This window comes from Heterocephalus glaber, unplaced genomic scaffold (assembly GCF_053883595.1).
Source record: "Heterocephalus glaber isolate CG9 unplaced genomic scaffold, H.glaber_assembly_v1.0 deba00001452, whole genome shotgun sequence".
Taxonomy (NCBI): Eukaryota; Metazoa; Chordata; class Mammalia; order Rodentia; family Bathyergidae; genus Heterocephalus; species Heterocephalus glaber.
The window spans coordinates 24,890,113-24,904,169 of record NW_028258302.1 but is presented as its reverse complement, the minus strand read 5'-3'; the positions used below and the strand labels follow the sequence as shown (position 1 = coordinate 24,904,169).

Here is a 14,057-nt window from a genome sequence, read left to right as displayed (position 1 = left end):
GCCTTTCTAGGACAGATGGCCAAGTAGACCTCAGGTAAAATCCCACATCACCAAGGACAAAGGTCTAAGCAGGTTTGGGAAAATCCCACTTTAATCCCCCATGCTGCACCTGTGCCCCAGAGTGAGCCCTACTGCGATGGCTGAGGGAAGGTGCAGAGCTCACCACTGTCCCTGTTGGTGGCCTCAGCCACAAAGGCAGCCCAGGACTTGCCATTGCACTTTGAAGTCACCCTGGAGTTCCTGGACATGGACCAGACTGCAGATCCCATGGTGCTCACAGGAGCACTTGTCTGGCTCAGAGGCAGTGGGCTTGTCACTGGCCCCCACCAGCAATGCCCCTCTGTCCAGGTTTTGAGGTTTTGCCCTACGCCAGGCACAGTGCTGAGCATCCCACGGAAACCTCTACCCAACAAGAGTTACTATGACCATTTCATCCCACTGATGGGGAAGCTGAAGCTGCCGGGGTGAAATCGTTTGCCCACGAGTATTAGAGATGGGATTTAAGTCCTGGTCACTCTGCCTCCAGAGATTGTGTCCCCAAACTCCTGGTGGGCAGCCTCCAGGATGGCCAAGGCGAGTCCCGCCTCTTGGTGTCCCCACCCTCTGGCAACACACTTCTCAGGAAGAGGACAGGGAAGAGGTGACAAAGTGTCATTTCCAAGGTGAGGTTGCACAAAGCCAGTGGCTTCTGTCCTGTCCACACTATCACTCACTCTTTCTTGGAGCCCTCCATGGGGACAAGCTGCCATTGTGTGAGTATATCCAGCAGCTAAAAGGAAACTGAGGTTCCTAGCCCCACACCCGGGAGGAAAAGACTCGCCACCGGGTGGAAGTGAGAGGAGGTTGTCCCCTGCTAGGCCTTGAGCTGACAGTGGGGCCAGGGACATCTTGATTGCAGCCGTGGAGAGTCTGTGAGCCAGAGGCACCCGGCTGGGCCAGACCTGGATTCCTGCCCCACAGAAACTGTGACGCAATCAGTCCTTGGCATTTTCAGGCCTTAAGTTTTGGAGCAATTTGTTACACAGCAATAGGTAACAAATACACTTCCTTTTAGTACCAGCAACACACACATAAACATACCCACACAAGCTACCAAGAGGAAGGATATAAAAAGTAATGGGGAGAGCTAGAAGAGGCCCCATCACACTTGCCAAGCCTGCCCTTCACTCTTCTTTTGCCAGTGGAAACACTTGAGGCTGGGACAGAAAGTCAGCTCTCCAGGGTCACATACCAGCTGGGGGCAGCCAAAGCCCCCAGACTCCCAGAAGTCTTGCTGGAGCTCACAGGCGCATTAGAAAACACCACATCCCTCGCTGGGATCAAAGGTTACTGTTTTGTCTTGGCTGGAGGGATCTGGGGCCAGTACAGTCACATGTTGGCCAGAATATCGCAGTAAAAGATCTGCGAGTATTAAAATCACAGCCAAGAAGAAAATACTTGAACAACTCCAGCAGGCTCAAATATCCAACTTCAAGCCGATGCCAAATAGAATAGGATCTCTTAATATGATGTTTCTGGGTTTTGTTCCTTAAGCTAAATATACCTTGGGGTTTCTTCTGTGCTGTAAAGGAAGTTCCCCTGGGAACGAGGGGCCACTGTGAATGGGACTTCATTGACCCGTGTCCCCGGGTGATGCTATGTTTTCTTTGGTGGCACCCTGTCAGCCTGAGGTCAGACTTGGGGGACATCATCTGGCCGCTCTAGAGTTCAGAGGCAGAGGGGCCTCCGACCTCTGGCTGGACCCCCATTCTTCTCTGTCCCTCCACACCCCAGCTTCCCACTATCACCTCTGCTTTTTAAACTGAGCTGCCACAAGGACGGATGGGGGACAGTTCCCAGTGCCTTTCCTGACCTCCTGACCCTCCCTTCCTGCTGCCGCAGACACCTGGCATGTGTGCTCTGGAGAAGGACAGAGTGACCCCAGCCTGGGCCCAGTTGTCTCCATCAGTTCCCAGCAGGTGTTCTGGAGTTAGAGCCCCAGTGCAGCACAAAAGGCAAGGCCCCTGTCTTAGTAAATAAGAACTTCAAGGGGACAACAGCAAAGCATTAAGCCCATGCACAGGGAGTGTTTTCACACAGGACCCACTGTAATTTCACAGCTCAGGCACCCAGAAACTGGCCCTGCTGTGGAGTCTCCACCGAGACCCAGCCTAGGCTATCAAGGCAGGAAGAGGTGGTCAGCTCTGGACTCCTGTGGGGAGGGTGAGCAGTGGCAGCCAGCTGGGCAGGCAGAGTGGTCGGGGAACCCACAGTCCCCACCGCTCCCCAGTGTCCTCATACCGAATCCATGTAACGTGAGTCACATACTCATCCACGGGCTGCCTTTTGCCTCATCCCAGAGTTAAGGGGAGAGGACATGTGTCTACCAAGAGTGGGGAAATAAAAGGCCAACCAAGAGTTCATACATGTCAAGAAATGTGAGGCAAATGTGTTTGTGGAAGTGAGAAGTTGTCCTAAGTGTTTAACATGCAGAGGGCCGGCAAGCTGAAGGAATGCCTTCAGAGATGTGGCACAGGGGTCCCCACATAGCTCACTCAGCTGTCCCCTGGGTGGGTCCCCTCAGGCATCTCAGACAGACCTCAGGACCAGATGTCTCTGGGACCCAGGGTCTGGCAAGGGTGGTCTCAGCCCTCAGGCTGATCTTTCTCTTGCTTGCCTGTGCCTCCCACCCCAGAAAAGGCAAAGACTTGGGGATTCCCAGTACCTCCTGTCGCCAGATGTGTGGTCAGTTTCCTTTATCCTGGCCAGTGTGGGTATTTCACCCACACGCGTCTTTTTCCTCCACAGAGGAGTACTTGTCATGCCTATGTGCCCTCCACAAAGGGTGCCCAGGGCTCCCAGTCAGCCAGGGAGAGGGGTCCAATTCCCTAACCATTGGGAAGGTGAGGAGACTGTGAGGTAGCAGCTGTGAAAGCCAGAAGGCCAGGCCACTGTGGCTGCTGGGGGGGTGGGGCTTCCCACCCACCTCAGACTTGGGGGAAAGTAATCTGGTTCCCACAGCCTGTTAAGAGCTATGTGCCAGCGAACTAGAGATTCCCACAGCTCAGACCTGGGCCCGTTTGAGCCCCGGGTTCCTGCACAAGGCCTGGAGAGGGTGGGTGCATGCTGCCAGATGAGACCCTGGGGACTCACTGAGCATTTGTGACTCTCAGCCAGCTGTGTATTCTTGGCTCCCTCGTGTCTACAGTAGGGGGAAACCAGACCTGCCTCCTAGGGCTGGAGGGAGATAATTAGTCCTTCTAAAGAGCATCATAATCCCCAGATCAAAGGGACCCCGAGCTGCAGCGCACTTTACAGGACACTGCCAGCCACTGGAACACCCACTCCTGGGGGTGAGGGGTGCAGATGTGCAGACCTCCAAGGCACCTTGTCCTGCCCTGCGTGGCTACCTAGTGACTGCCCTCACCCCTACTACTGGTCCAGGTCCTGTCTTTCCCTGGGAATCGGCTTTCCTACACACACCTGCAGCCCCGCTGATGGGCAGAGGGAATTACTGCTGAGGATACTGAGGCTCTGGAAACGAGGTACGGTCACAGGGTCCCCCCACCTGGTCACAGTCACCTAAGGAATGGCAGGTCAGAGAGGGAAGGAGTGGAGGAACAATTCCAGGGGGCACCCTCTCCCTACTGGATCCTTCTGCCCTCTGCTGGCAGGCTCTGCGAGATCCTGGGCTGCCCCATTGTACCCGAAGAGCAAACAGACTGCACGCTGGCCTGGAGGGCCAGGCAGGGGCCTGCAGCCTTTTTCCCTAATCACACTCACTGAGGACTTTCCAAGACTTGGGCTCCAGGCCTGGCACTTTGGGCTCCGGCCGACTTCCTTCCTGACCCTCGGTTTCTCTAAGAAAAGCCTTGTTAGGTCTGCCGCAGCAACGGAAGATCTGCAGGCGTTCCTGCTCCTCCTGGGCCGGGGGGCGGGGCCCGGTGAGGGGCGGGGCCCGGGCGGGGCAAGCGGCGGCCCTCGCTGCCCGGAAGGAGCGGGAGGCGGAGCCGCGGACCGGGAGTCGTTCCCACGTGAGAGGCTCCACGGCCAGATTCCTGGCGCGCAGTGGCCGCGGACGGCCGGGCGCCGGGTCGCACGGAGAGCCAGGTCTGGCTGGCGGCACGCGGCTGCGCCCGGATGCGGCGGGCCCCGGTGCTGTGAGCCGGCGCCGGCCGTCGGAACTTCAGAGCCTCCGCGGCAGCGCCCCCCGGCACGCGGCATGCGGGCGGCCGACTCCGGTTCCTGGGAGCGTGTCCGCCAGCTCGCGGCACAGGGCGATCCGGCGCCGTCCTGCGGGGGCGGGCCCGGGCCCGCGCGCGCCCCGGGGCCCGCACCCTGCGAGCGGTGCGCGGACGCGCTAGGGCCCGCCGATCGGCCCCGTGCCGGGGCGCCCCCGACTCCAGAGGACAGCGGCTCCGGCCAGCCGGGTAGGTGCGCGCGACCGGGCGCGCGAGGGCGCTACGGGCCGGGGTCGGAAACAGCTGGCGGCGAAGTTCTGGCTCCGCGCGGAGCCCCGGCGCCGGACCCGGGCCAGGGGAGTGGCATGGGACGCGGAGTTCTTTGCTGTGGACCGGGAGTCTTAAGGGTCTGGGGTTGTCTGGCGCAAGCTCCCCGAGAACCCTGCAGGCAGAGATCGAGTCGTGCGATGGATGGCATCTGGAGACCCGGCTCCATCTGGACCCTGCGCTCCCGTGGGAAAGGGGCTGGCCCGCTGCGAAGTTGGGGCGGCTCCGTGAGGCCGCACCTGTATCCAGGATAGAGCCCCTCCGTGTCATCCCCGGAGCGGTCGTATTTGCGAGGAGCGGGGGATTGCTGTGTTTCTCGTCCACTTGAACCCCGAGTAATGCAGAAAGAAGGTGCACTGATCCAGTTGCGTACCGCTGGCCAGTCTGCTCCAAGTAGGGAACTATGTTTTACTTTAAAATGTTCCCAGGGGTGCTCCCAGCCCATCCAGTTCCAGTCTTGGCTGCCTCCCCCTCCCAAGTTAGATCATTAGCAGATGGGGGGCAGGAACCCCTCGATCGCTTGTCTCTGAGTAGGAAATAAGCCGGAGGGTTTTTCTGAGAAGGAGCTGTCATCAGTTTGGAATTCTGGGTACTTTTTCCAGGAAAAAACGGGGGGGGCATAATTATTTATTATGTATTATAAATCTACTATGTGCTGGTAATTTTCATGCAGTCTCCTGAAAACCTGTTTTTTAAAAAATTATTTGTTTGTTTCATTAGAGACATCTTGCTTAAATTGCCCAAGTTGTATTTGAAGTCCTGATCCTCCTGCCTCATCTTCCCAGAGAGCTGGGATCACAGGGATGCACCACATACCTAGCAGTCTTCTGAAAATCTTATCACTGCTATGGGAGTGAGGCTGTTATGTCCCTGTGCCTGGGGACAGAAAAGCCCTGGGGTTGAAGGACTGGTCCAGGTTTCCAGTCTTAAGTCTTGGTGCTGAAATTTCTGATTTTTTTTGTCGCATTACAAAACTTCAGCCCCACAATACCACTCCCAGGTATCAGAGCTTACCAGCTGGGGAACCTAGGGTTTATTTGTCTAATAATTCTTTCTGGTGACAAAGCCAGCAGCAAGGGCCCCTGATTCTCTGGACATGGAGTACCACCTCTGCCTCCGGGTGTCCCAGCACAGCATTCCTCTCTCCAAGGCAGGTGTTTTAGTGTCCCACCTGCTGCCCAGTTGCACAGAGTAAATAGAACTAGGACAGGTGGATGTAAAACAGCACTGTGCAAAAGGTAAGCAGATGGGAGTTTGGGCAAGTCACTTCATGTCTTTGAGACTCAGTTTAACCTTCTGTAGAGTGGAAATGATAGTGGTAGCCGCTAAGGATGTGATCATTCAAAAGGTGCTGTCTTTGAAGCCCTCCACTTCTTCCCCTGGGCACACTCCCTGGATCAGTGTGGACTCAGTTTCTCATTAGGTTATGCTGTCTGCCCCATCTCCACCCTCCTGAGCTATATCTGGATGACTTTTGCCCCTTCTGTAAAATGCTCCAGTGATCCAGGCTGAGTTGTGTCAGTGGAAGTTGTTATTATGTAAACTTGTGCAGAAGATGGCTGGGTGAAGAAAGCGCTGTTTACTTTGTGTCTAGTTAGGCTTCACTTGTGTGTTCATGATAACAATACACTAATGACATGACGTAGCTGAGAAACGCCTGTTGTTTAGGTCCAGGGAAGGTTGTTTTCCACTAGCAAGCCATTATGGATGTCCCTGTAGATGACACACTCTGGAGATGTCCTTTCCTGGTTTACAAGTGGCTAGGGTCAAACCAGCAGCACAAGAAAGTTTTGCTTTTTCTCTAACCCATTCACTACCCATTATCCTTTTGTGTCTCGGTTTTGTGGTCCTAAGGATTGAACTCAGGGCCTCACATATGCTCAGCAAGTGGGAATGCTTGTGCTGAGAACTGCAAGCTGAAATTGTTGCTGAAATAAACATTTCATTCCCGTTGCCTTCCCAGAGGAAAACCTTTTACAGAAACCAGTTGTTGGAGAAGCCATTTTCATGGCAGTGCCGGCTGTCCTCAGTGCCTGGACCGCATCGGGCTAGGGATGTAGCCAGTGGTAGAAGGCTTGCTTGCCAACATGAGTGATGCTCCCTAGAACTTTGTCCCTGAACCTTACGGAGTTCAGGATGGAAATTGACACTTCCCTGCCGTAGGATGGAGGCCTGGACAGCTTGACATGGATTGCTCGGGTCAGTGTCCTGTCACTCCAGGGTGAAAGGCCCCAGAATGGTGCCAGGCCTGGGCTCCAGGGTGGTTGGGCCAGGGATCCAGTCTGCGCCCACTGCTCAGTTCTGTTTGACCTTGGGATACTCCACAACCTCGTTTCCCTATTGGCACAGTGGGAATAACTGTATGAGGGTCACACTGTTCCTGAGCTGCCCCCCACAAAGTGATCCTCTTGCTCACTGGTGTGCCTTAAACTGTGACCATGAATCGAGTTCATTGGCCCTTTGGCCTGTCATTGTCCATTCGATCCATCACATTTCTTGGGCAACTGTTCCAGGCCAGGAACTGGTGTAGCTGCTGGGGATGTAGCACCAACACAGTTGTAGCTCTGTTTCCATGGAGCTTCTCTGGGAGAGGACAGTTCCGGTTGGCAGATGTGCACTGGATGGGTCCCAGGCCTGTTCAGTGTTTAATAGGACAGAGAGAGAAAGAGAGAGAGAGAGAGAGAGAGAGAGAGAGAGAGAGAGAGAGAGAGAGAGAAAGAAATGGATTAGGCTGCTGGGTGCTGAGTCCCTAAGGCGAGGGTAACGCCCATCAACTAAAGGAACCAAGTCATTTTTTTAAAGGTGGTGAGGAATTAGTACCCTTGTAGACTACTTGCTTTATCTGCCCATATCTGAAGCATCTGACCTAGGTTACCTTTGTAGTATTTTTTATTATGTTATTATTTGTGTTCTTCCCCTCCTCCCTACATAAAACCCACACTGTCACCAGGGAGCTGTTGTAGCTTTTGTGTCCTGGCTCCCAGCAACTGAGAGGGGACATGTGCTTACTAGTCCCATCTACAGATAAGGAAGCTTGCACTCAGAAAAGTTTAGGAACTTGCCCAGGGTCACACAGCCTGTGGATGTCACAGCCAAAAATTTACCCCAGGGAGTAGACCTACAGGCAGTGTGGAAAGGCCTTATACGGCTGTTAAGGAAGTAGACTCCACCTTACGTTCCCCCACCACCACCTTAAATGTTTATCCTTTAAAAGTGCCATAGCTTTGTCCTTTCCTTGACATTCCTTGTGTTAAGCAAAGCCAGCACTTGCTTATCTTTGGGCGTGAGCAATTTCAGCAGGATGTCTTTCTGTTTCCCTCTCTGGAAAGGACTTCTGCTAGGGTGGGGATGACGTGAAATCTCTGCACTGGGAATTAGGGGTGCTTCGGGAAACTCCACCCACCGGGATGAGCTGATGGATTTGCTGTGAGCATCTCCAGACTTAGGGCTGGGAGGGGTGGTGGGGTGTGGTTCTCCTGATGATCGGAAATGAACACCACTGCTCCATGGGTTTGCCCAGGGATGACCCCCCACCACACATACACACACAGTGCTGGCCACCCTGCATCCTGCGTTCCTGCCCAGTGCAAAGGACTGAGCTTTATCCTTCAGCCAGGCCAGGTGGCACACCAGCTGGGAACTGGGTATCATTTTGGAATCAAACTCACCGGTTGAAATTCCTCAGCTTTGCTTTTCGCTAGCCGAGTACCCCCCAAGCAAGTTATTTAAGGCTCAGTTTACCTGTCTGTAACTTGTTGCCCACCTAAGAGGTGCTGGGGACTGGACAGGAGTCTGATGAGCATCCTTGGGGCCATAAAGAAGGAAGGGGACGTCAGCTTTACCCACAGTCTGAGGAACTTGAAGGGCATCCCCATGAGTGTGCAGCGTGTAAATACACAGATACTAATCTTCAGAGTTTGAAATACCAAGATTTGATCAGACAGGTGGCTCTGAGGGACTGTTAGCTGCTTATTTGGGTTCTGAGTCGCCAGGAAATCTCCATCATGGTCATCAAGCACATTTTATGTTCTTTGTAATATTCCAGTTGCCTTAACTGGTTGATTTGCCAGTCATTCCGCAGAAAAGGGTTTGCTCTCCTTTTAATCATCTCAAGAACTGCCAAGAGCAAGGCTCAGGGCAAACAGCACCCCTGACCCTGGAGTCCGCCTCTCCCATCCATAATGTGGCAAGCTGAAAAAAATGGAAGATCAGGTGGATCTGTGTGTAGACAGGCTTTAGCCACCGCAGATAAGCACACCCAACACATCATTAAAGCTGGCCAGACCAATCGCCTGGGGAATCCTATGTTTGCTGTGAGTCACCAAGGGCAGTAAACACTCCAGAGAGGCGAGCTAGGGAGGCAAGATGTGCGTGTGTGTGTGCACATGTGTGTAGTTATTTAATGGATTTGCGTCCAGTGCCACCCGTGCCAGATGAGTGCCTATCAGGGAGGGGGAAACCCAGGATCACCTCTGATTCCCAAGGGCCACCCTGTCTGTGCCCCCTGCACCAGCCTCCTTGAAGGCAGAGACTTCAGGCATTCTCTTGTCTGCTGCTTGGATGCTTTAAAGAGAGGCCAGGTAGAGGATGCTGCTGTCAGCCATTCCTCACAGCCCTCTCCAAATGGCGACAGCCCAGCAGGTGCTGCAGCTGCCCCAGATTTGGAAGAAGTTCCCAACCAGAAGAGTGCTACAGGTAGGTGAGGCCCCCGGCCCTGACCTGGGGGGTGGGACGTGCCCCTGAGCCTTGGCTAAGGAGGAGGTACAGGTGGGTGGGTGCAGCATGGTGGCAGTTCTCGGTCTATGTGCTGGGTTTTGGGGGACCAGATTGGGGAACACCCACCACCTGGCACCTGGCAGTTAGTTCATCTGCAGGTGCTGTGTGTTTTGTTGGTGCTTGAGATTTGGAAGGTGATGCAGGCTGCACATTCATTTGGGCTGTAACTTTATCTCAGGCATTGAGTGTTTGCCACCTTTTAATTGTGCAGAAGCTTCAGAAAGCTCTCCCTGGGGGCTCGGAGAGGCGGGAAGACAACAGCTGCAGTTGCCTGCACGCCTGGTTCCCGCCCTCACCCTCACAGCCTCGCCAGGGAGCCCCGACTTTGAAGTCCTGTGTGCCCAGGCAGGGAAGAATGTATATTTTAGTTCAGGCAGGCCCTGTTTGTGATGAAGAATCGTTTACTTAGGGCCAGGTGAGAGCCAGGAAGTACTGTGTCCAGTGCACTCCTATGGGTCCCCTGTTCCTGTGGACGACTGGGCTTCTCCCCAGCTTGCAGATAAGACCACTAAGGCCTAACAAGGTAACACAGGGAGCAGTCATGGCTGCTCCAGGCCGCCTTCCCAGGACTGGTGTGTGTGTGTGTGTGTGTGTGTGTGTGTGTGTGTGTGTGTGTGTGTGTTTTGGTTTTGGGAGGTTGGGAGGAGGGAGAGTACTGATTGAAGTCAGGGACACTCTACCTACCACTGAACTACATCCTCAGCCCTTTTTATTTTTTATTTTGAGACATGGACTTTTGCTCAGCTGCTCAGGCTGTGTCTTAGCAGTGCTGCGGAATTACCCCAACCCCCTCTACCCCATTCAAGGGTGTCTCAGGCGGGGGGTCACAGCAATATGAGGTACTTAACAATATGCAGATTCTCGGGTTCCCTCTCCCAGGAATCTGTACCATTATCAGGTGCCCTGGGGAGTTTGCTATAGGGGTTCCACAGACCAGGCTTTGAGAACCTCTGCCCTTTCCTTTCTGGGATCTGATTAGTTTTAGAGGCCATGTGCTCTGGCTCCCCCTGCATCCTGAGGTAATTATCAGCGACTCCCCGTCACTCCTGCGAGTGTTTGAGTGGACAGGAAGGTAGGTGAACATCCCAGCTGGAGCCCATGCCTTTCTTTGTACTGCAGTCCCTGCCCAGGCACAGGTTCTTGGCATGAGTAGGAAGGGGAGTGTGCGTGTTCCGGTCCTATGAGCCCCCAGACTGACCTTCGGTGACAGCAGGATGCTGGGGAGGGGACCATTCCCTCCTCACCCCAGCACCCAGAGGAGGCCAAACTGTTGTCTTGTGATTCATCTTGGTTCTGTGTCCCCAGTCACCGGTGGAGCCTGTTCTTCCAGCCTCCCCAGCCTGCCCAGCCCACACCACCCTCCCCTCGAGGGCCCCTTCTATGGTTGGCCCTGAGGTCCTGCACTGCTGGCTTGTTCAGCTAGTGGCCGTGCCTCCTCTCACCCATGTCAGCTGTATGGAGAGCCATGGGATGTTCCCCTGTCCTTTATCTCCCTGGGATCCGAAGCCAAAGGGCTTGGGGGTGACCCTGCCCGTGGCCCTGTCCTTGGCCAGCCCTGGGATCTGTGGCCTCAAATGCACATTCCAGAGTTGGATTGATCTGGTGGGTCCAGGGTGGTGTTTGGGATCCTGTACCTTTTTCCTATCCTTCTTTATCTTCCTTTTTGTGGTACTGGGATTGAACATGGACCCTTGGCACTGAGCTACGTCCCCAGCCCTTTTTTATTTTTATTTTGACACAGGATCCCCTAAGTCACTAAGCTGTCCCAGCAGGGTGCCACTTGTAGTCCTCCTGTCTCAGCCTCCCACAGGGCTGGGATTACAGATATATACCACTGTGGTTGGCTATGTTTGTATTTTTTAACCTCTTTTTTGTTTTCCTTGTTTTTGTTGCCAGAGATTGAACCTTGGGCTTCATACACCCTGATCACATGTACGATCACATGTGCTATTGAGCTGTACCCTTCCCTAGTCCCTTTGCATTTTTAAAAATTGTGGTGAGCCTCCCCTGCTGAGTTGCCCTTTTCCCCCAGGAGGACCATGGTTCTTTAGGTGTGGGTAGAAATGTCTGCCCAGGTAGTTTTTCCTCTCTTTTGAACCCTGGGGATGACCTGGGAGGGGAAACAGAGGCCAACATCATGTGCTCTCACCAGGGCATCGCATCTGGTAGAACTCTCTCTGAGATGGAATGGTTCTGTGTCCACACTGTCCAGACTGGGAGCCACTGGACTTACATTGTTACCAGCACGACTTAAGAGCTGAATCTTAACTTCTACAGTAAAAGGTCACATGTAGCTGGTAGTCTCTGTGTTGGTGCTGGCCCTGAGTCAGGGCATGATAACAGCAAGTGTTCCTATGTCCTGTCACAGCTCGGAAAGCCTGAAATGTTTGTTTTGCCCTCGTGGTCCCCTAAGGCCACCATGCATGGCCCCTGGACCCAGCCTGGGTCTGAATCTCTGGCAACTTGTTATTTGCACATTTTGTTTCCTGGACCCTATGCCGGACCTGGGCCATCAAAATTCTCTGCAATGGGGCCTGAGGATCTGCATTTTGATCACCCTGCCCCCACCCCACTGAGGCTGACCCACTGTGCAGCATGAGGACCCAGGCCTCGGCACCCTCTCTCCTTACTGCATGGTTTCCTGGGCTCAGTGACCAGCCTGAGCCTGCCACCCGCCTCTGTCCCCATGGCCACGTGTGCTTGGCCACTCCTGACTGGTCAGGAGTCAGATCTGCCTTCCTTCGGCAGGAGCTGGGCGTCTCTGGGGAGTGCTGACTGCTCCCTCCAAGGGAGACCGAGGATCTGGTGTGGGAGGTGCTTCTGGGACTGTGGGAGAGCAGACAGCATGGGCAGTCGGGGGCGAGGAAAGCAGATCAACTTGTGACGCGCAGTGCAGTTCTGCCTTCTGAACTTGCTTGCTCTCAAGGGTGGGAAATGCACTTACTCTCCAGGCAAGTGATTGAAGTGTTCACTTCTTATATTGAGCCAAAAGTCCATCCACAGGGGCAGTCACCCTTGGGTCAGTGAACCGCCATTGAGCACCTTATCTGAAATCCCTTTCCTGGAAATAGTAACTCCTCTGCTATCAGAAGATAGTCACTATGCACATAGACCCAGACTCCATCCTAGGCTAGCTTTCCTTCTTTAAATTCTGGTTTTATTTTTGGAGATAGATTCTCACTATGTACTCCAGGCTGGCCATGAACTCACTGTTGTAGCCCAAGCTGGCCTCAAACTAGTAGCAATCCTCCTGCGTCACCCTCCCGACCACTAGGATTTGAGGCCTGCGCCACCACTCCAGGCCAGCTCCCTGTTATTGAGGCTGCTTTCCTCCCAGCCAGGCAGAGTAGTTGGCACTGGGTGGGTGGAGGACAAGACGTCCATCCTTTCTTGGTCCGCCCAACATGACCAGCCTTGGATCTCTGGCCCCTACTTGGACCCCTTTGTGCGGGGAAAGCAGAGTTGCTGGAGGTGTCTTCTTTTGCACATCCAAGGGGAGAGTGTTCCAGGCTCTCTTGGTGTTTGTTTAAGAGGACTCAGCAGGGGATGCCCTGGAAGCAGGCTAGAGAGAGGCAGATGGGCAGGATTGTGGGGCGTCCTTAGGGTGGGTGGGCCAGGGCTATAGCTTGAGCTGCATGAGATGCTTTTGCTCCCCTTTTCTGTAGCATCTGCACTGCCCCCCCGCTATAGCCCATAGGTCCAAAGGAACCCCAAGACTTTCATCCTCCTGCTCCGTTTGTGGACACAGCCCAAAGGAAACAGCGCTGGCCTCTTGGCAAGAGTGTCTGGTCAACATCTGCCTGTGGCCAAGAGATGACAAAAAGAGGAGGGGGCGGTGGAGGGAAAACAATGCATTCACGCCCACCAGCTGAACACAAGATCAGGTTTCCCTGCCTGGGGATGCAGGACTTGAATCAGCTGCTGGCCTTCTAGCCCAGCCTGTCTGGATTGGAGGGTCTGGGTTCTTATTGGCTACTTCAGCAAAATTCACTTTTTGCAGGTGTGCAGGTAGAGAAAATGCTAATTTAGAAGGACTTTATAGCTTTCTCCAGAGAGCAGTAACAGGGAGGGTTTCTTGGGTTAATTTTCACAAGGGCTGGACAGATCTTAGCTGAAAACTCTTGCCTGTGGTCTTTGCTGAAATCCACGTTGCCTGCTCTCCCTACGGAGCACCTGGCTTCCTCCTGGCTTCATCTTTCCAGGCGTTGGGGTGGAGAATACCAGAGCTTTCATGGGTTTCTTTGTGTGGTCTGCTGCAGCAGGCTGTCCAGCACTGGAGTTTGTGACCTCGCTGCCCTGCGGGGCAATCTGCTTATAGTGCCAGGGAGACGGACAACACGCTCACCCATACAGGGCTTTTTGTGGTCTTCGATCAGATATAGTGTGAATACCTACCCCTTCCTAGGCCGTTTACTTCTTCAGTTGCCTGATCTGCCACTGTTTGGCCAAGCTCCCTTTTATTCAAGCTGGACCCTGCAGCAGCCTGCCTTAGAACTTGCGCTCAATCCACTGTCACTTCCCCCTGTTGACGTGGGCTTTCCAGGGTGCCCCTGGCCAGGCCACCGGGTCCCCTTTTTGCCTCTGGGCTTGCGCCTTGACTGCTGTCACTCCTTGGAGCACAGGTTGGAGCTGCCCCCCCCCGGGGGGCTGGGCACAGAGTACCTGGCTCATGCCACCCCCACTCCAGGGGACCCTGAAGGATGCTGTTCCGGACAAGGTATTCACCTGTCTGCACTGGCAGGAAGGTTGTGGACCACCTCTTTGTCTTGCCTCTTCTGTGACCAGAGTGCTGGG

At 54.3% G+C, this 14,057-nt stretch overlaps 1 protein-coding gene across 6 annotated transcripts in view; it reads left to right on the top strand.

Moving 5' to 3' along the window:
* Positions 1–14,057, top strand: part of Kazn (kazrin, periplakin interacting protein) — a 1,072,553-nt gene that overhangs the window by 940,829 nt on the left and 117,667 nt on the right. Inside the window, exon 1 of one of the 6 annotated variants that reach the window (XM_021262833.2) lies at positions 3,987–4,409. The exons of 4 other annotated variants lie outside the window; for them this stretch is intronic. In XM_021262833.2, coding sequence (XP_021118492.2) covers positions 4,202–4,409 — 208 coding nt within the window. In that variant the 5' untranslated portion in view covers positions 3,987–4,201. Of the gene's footprint in view, positions 1–3,986; positions 4,410–14,057 lie in introns of those variants that run through there. One more of the 6 variants, XM_004850322.3, reaches the window with a different exon arrangement.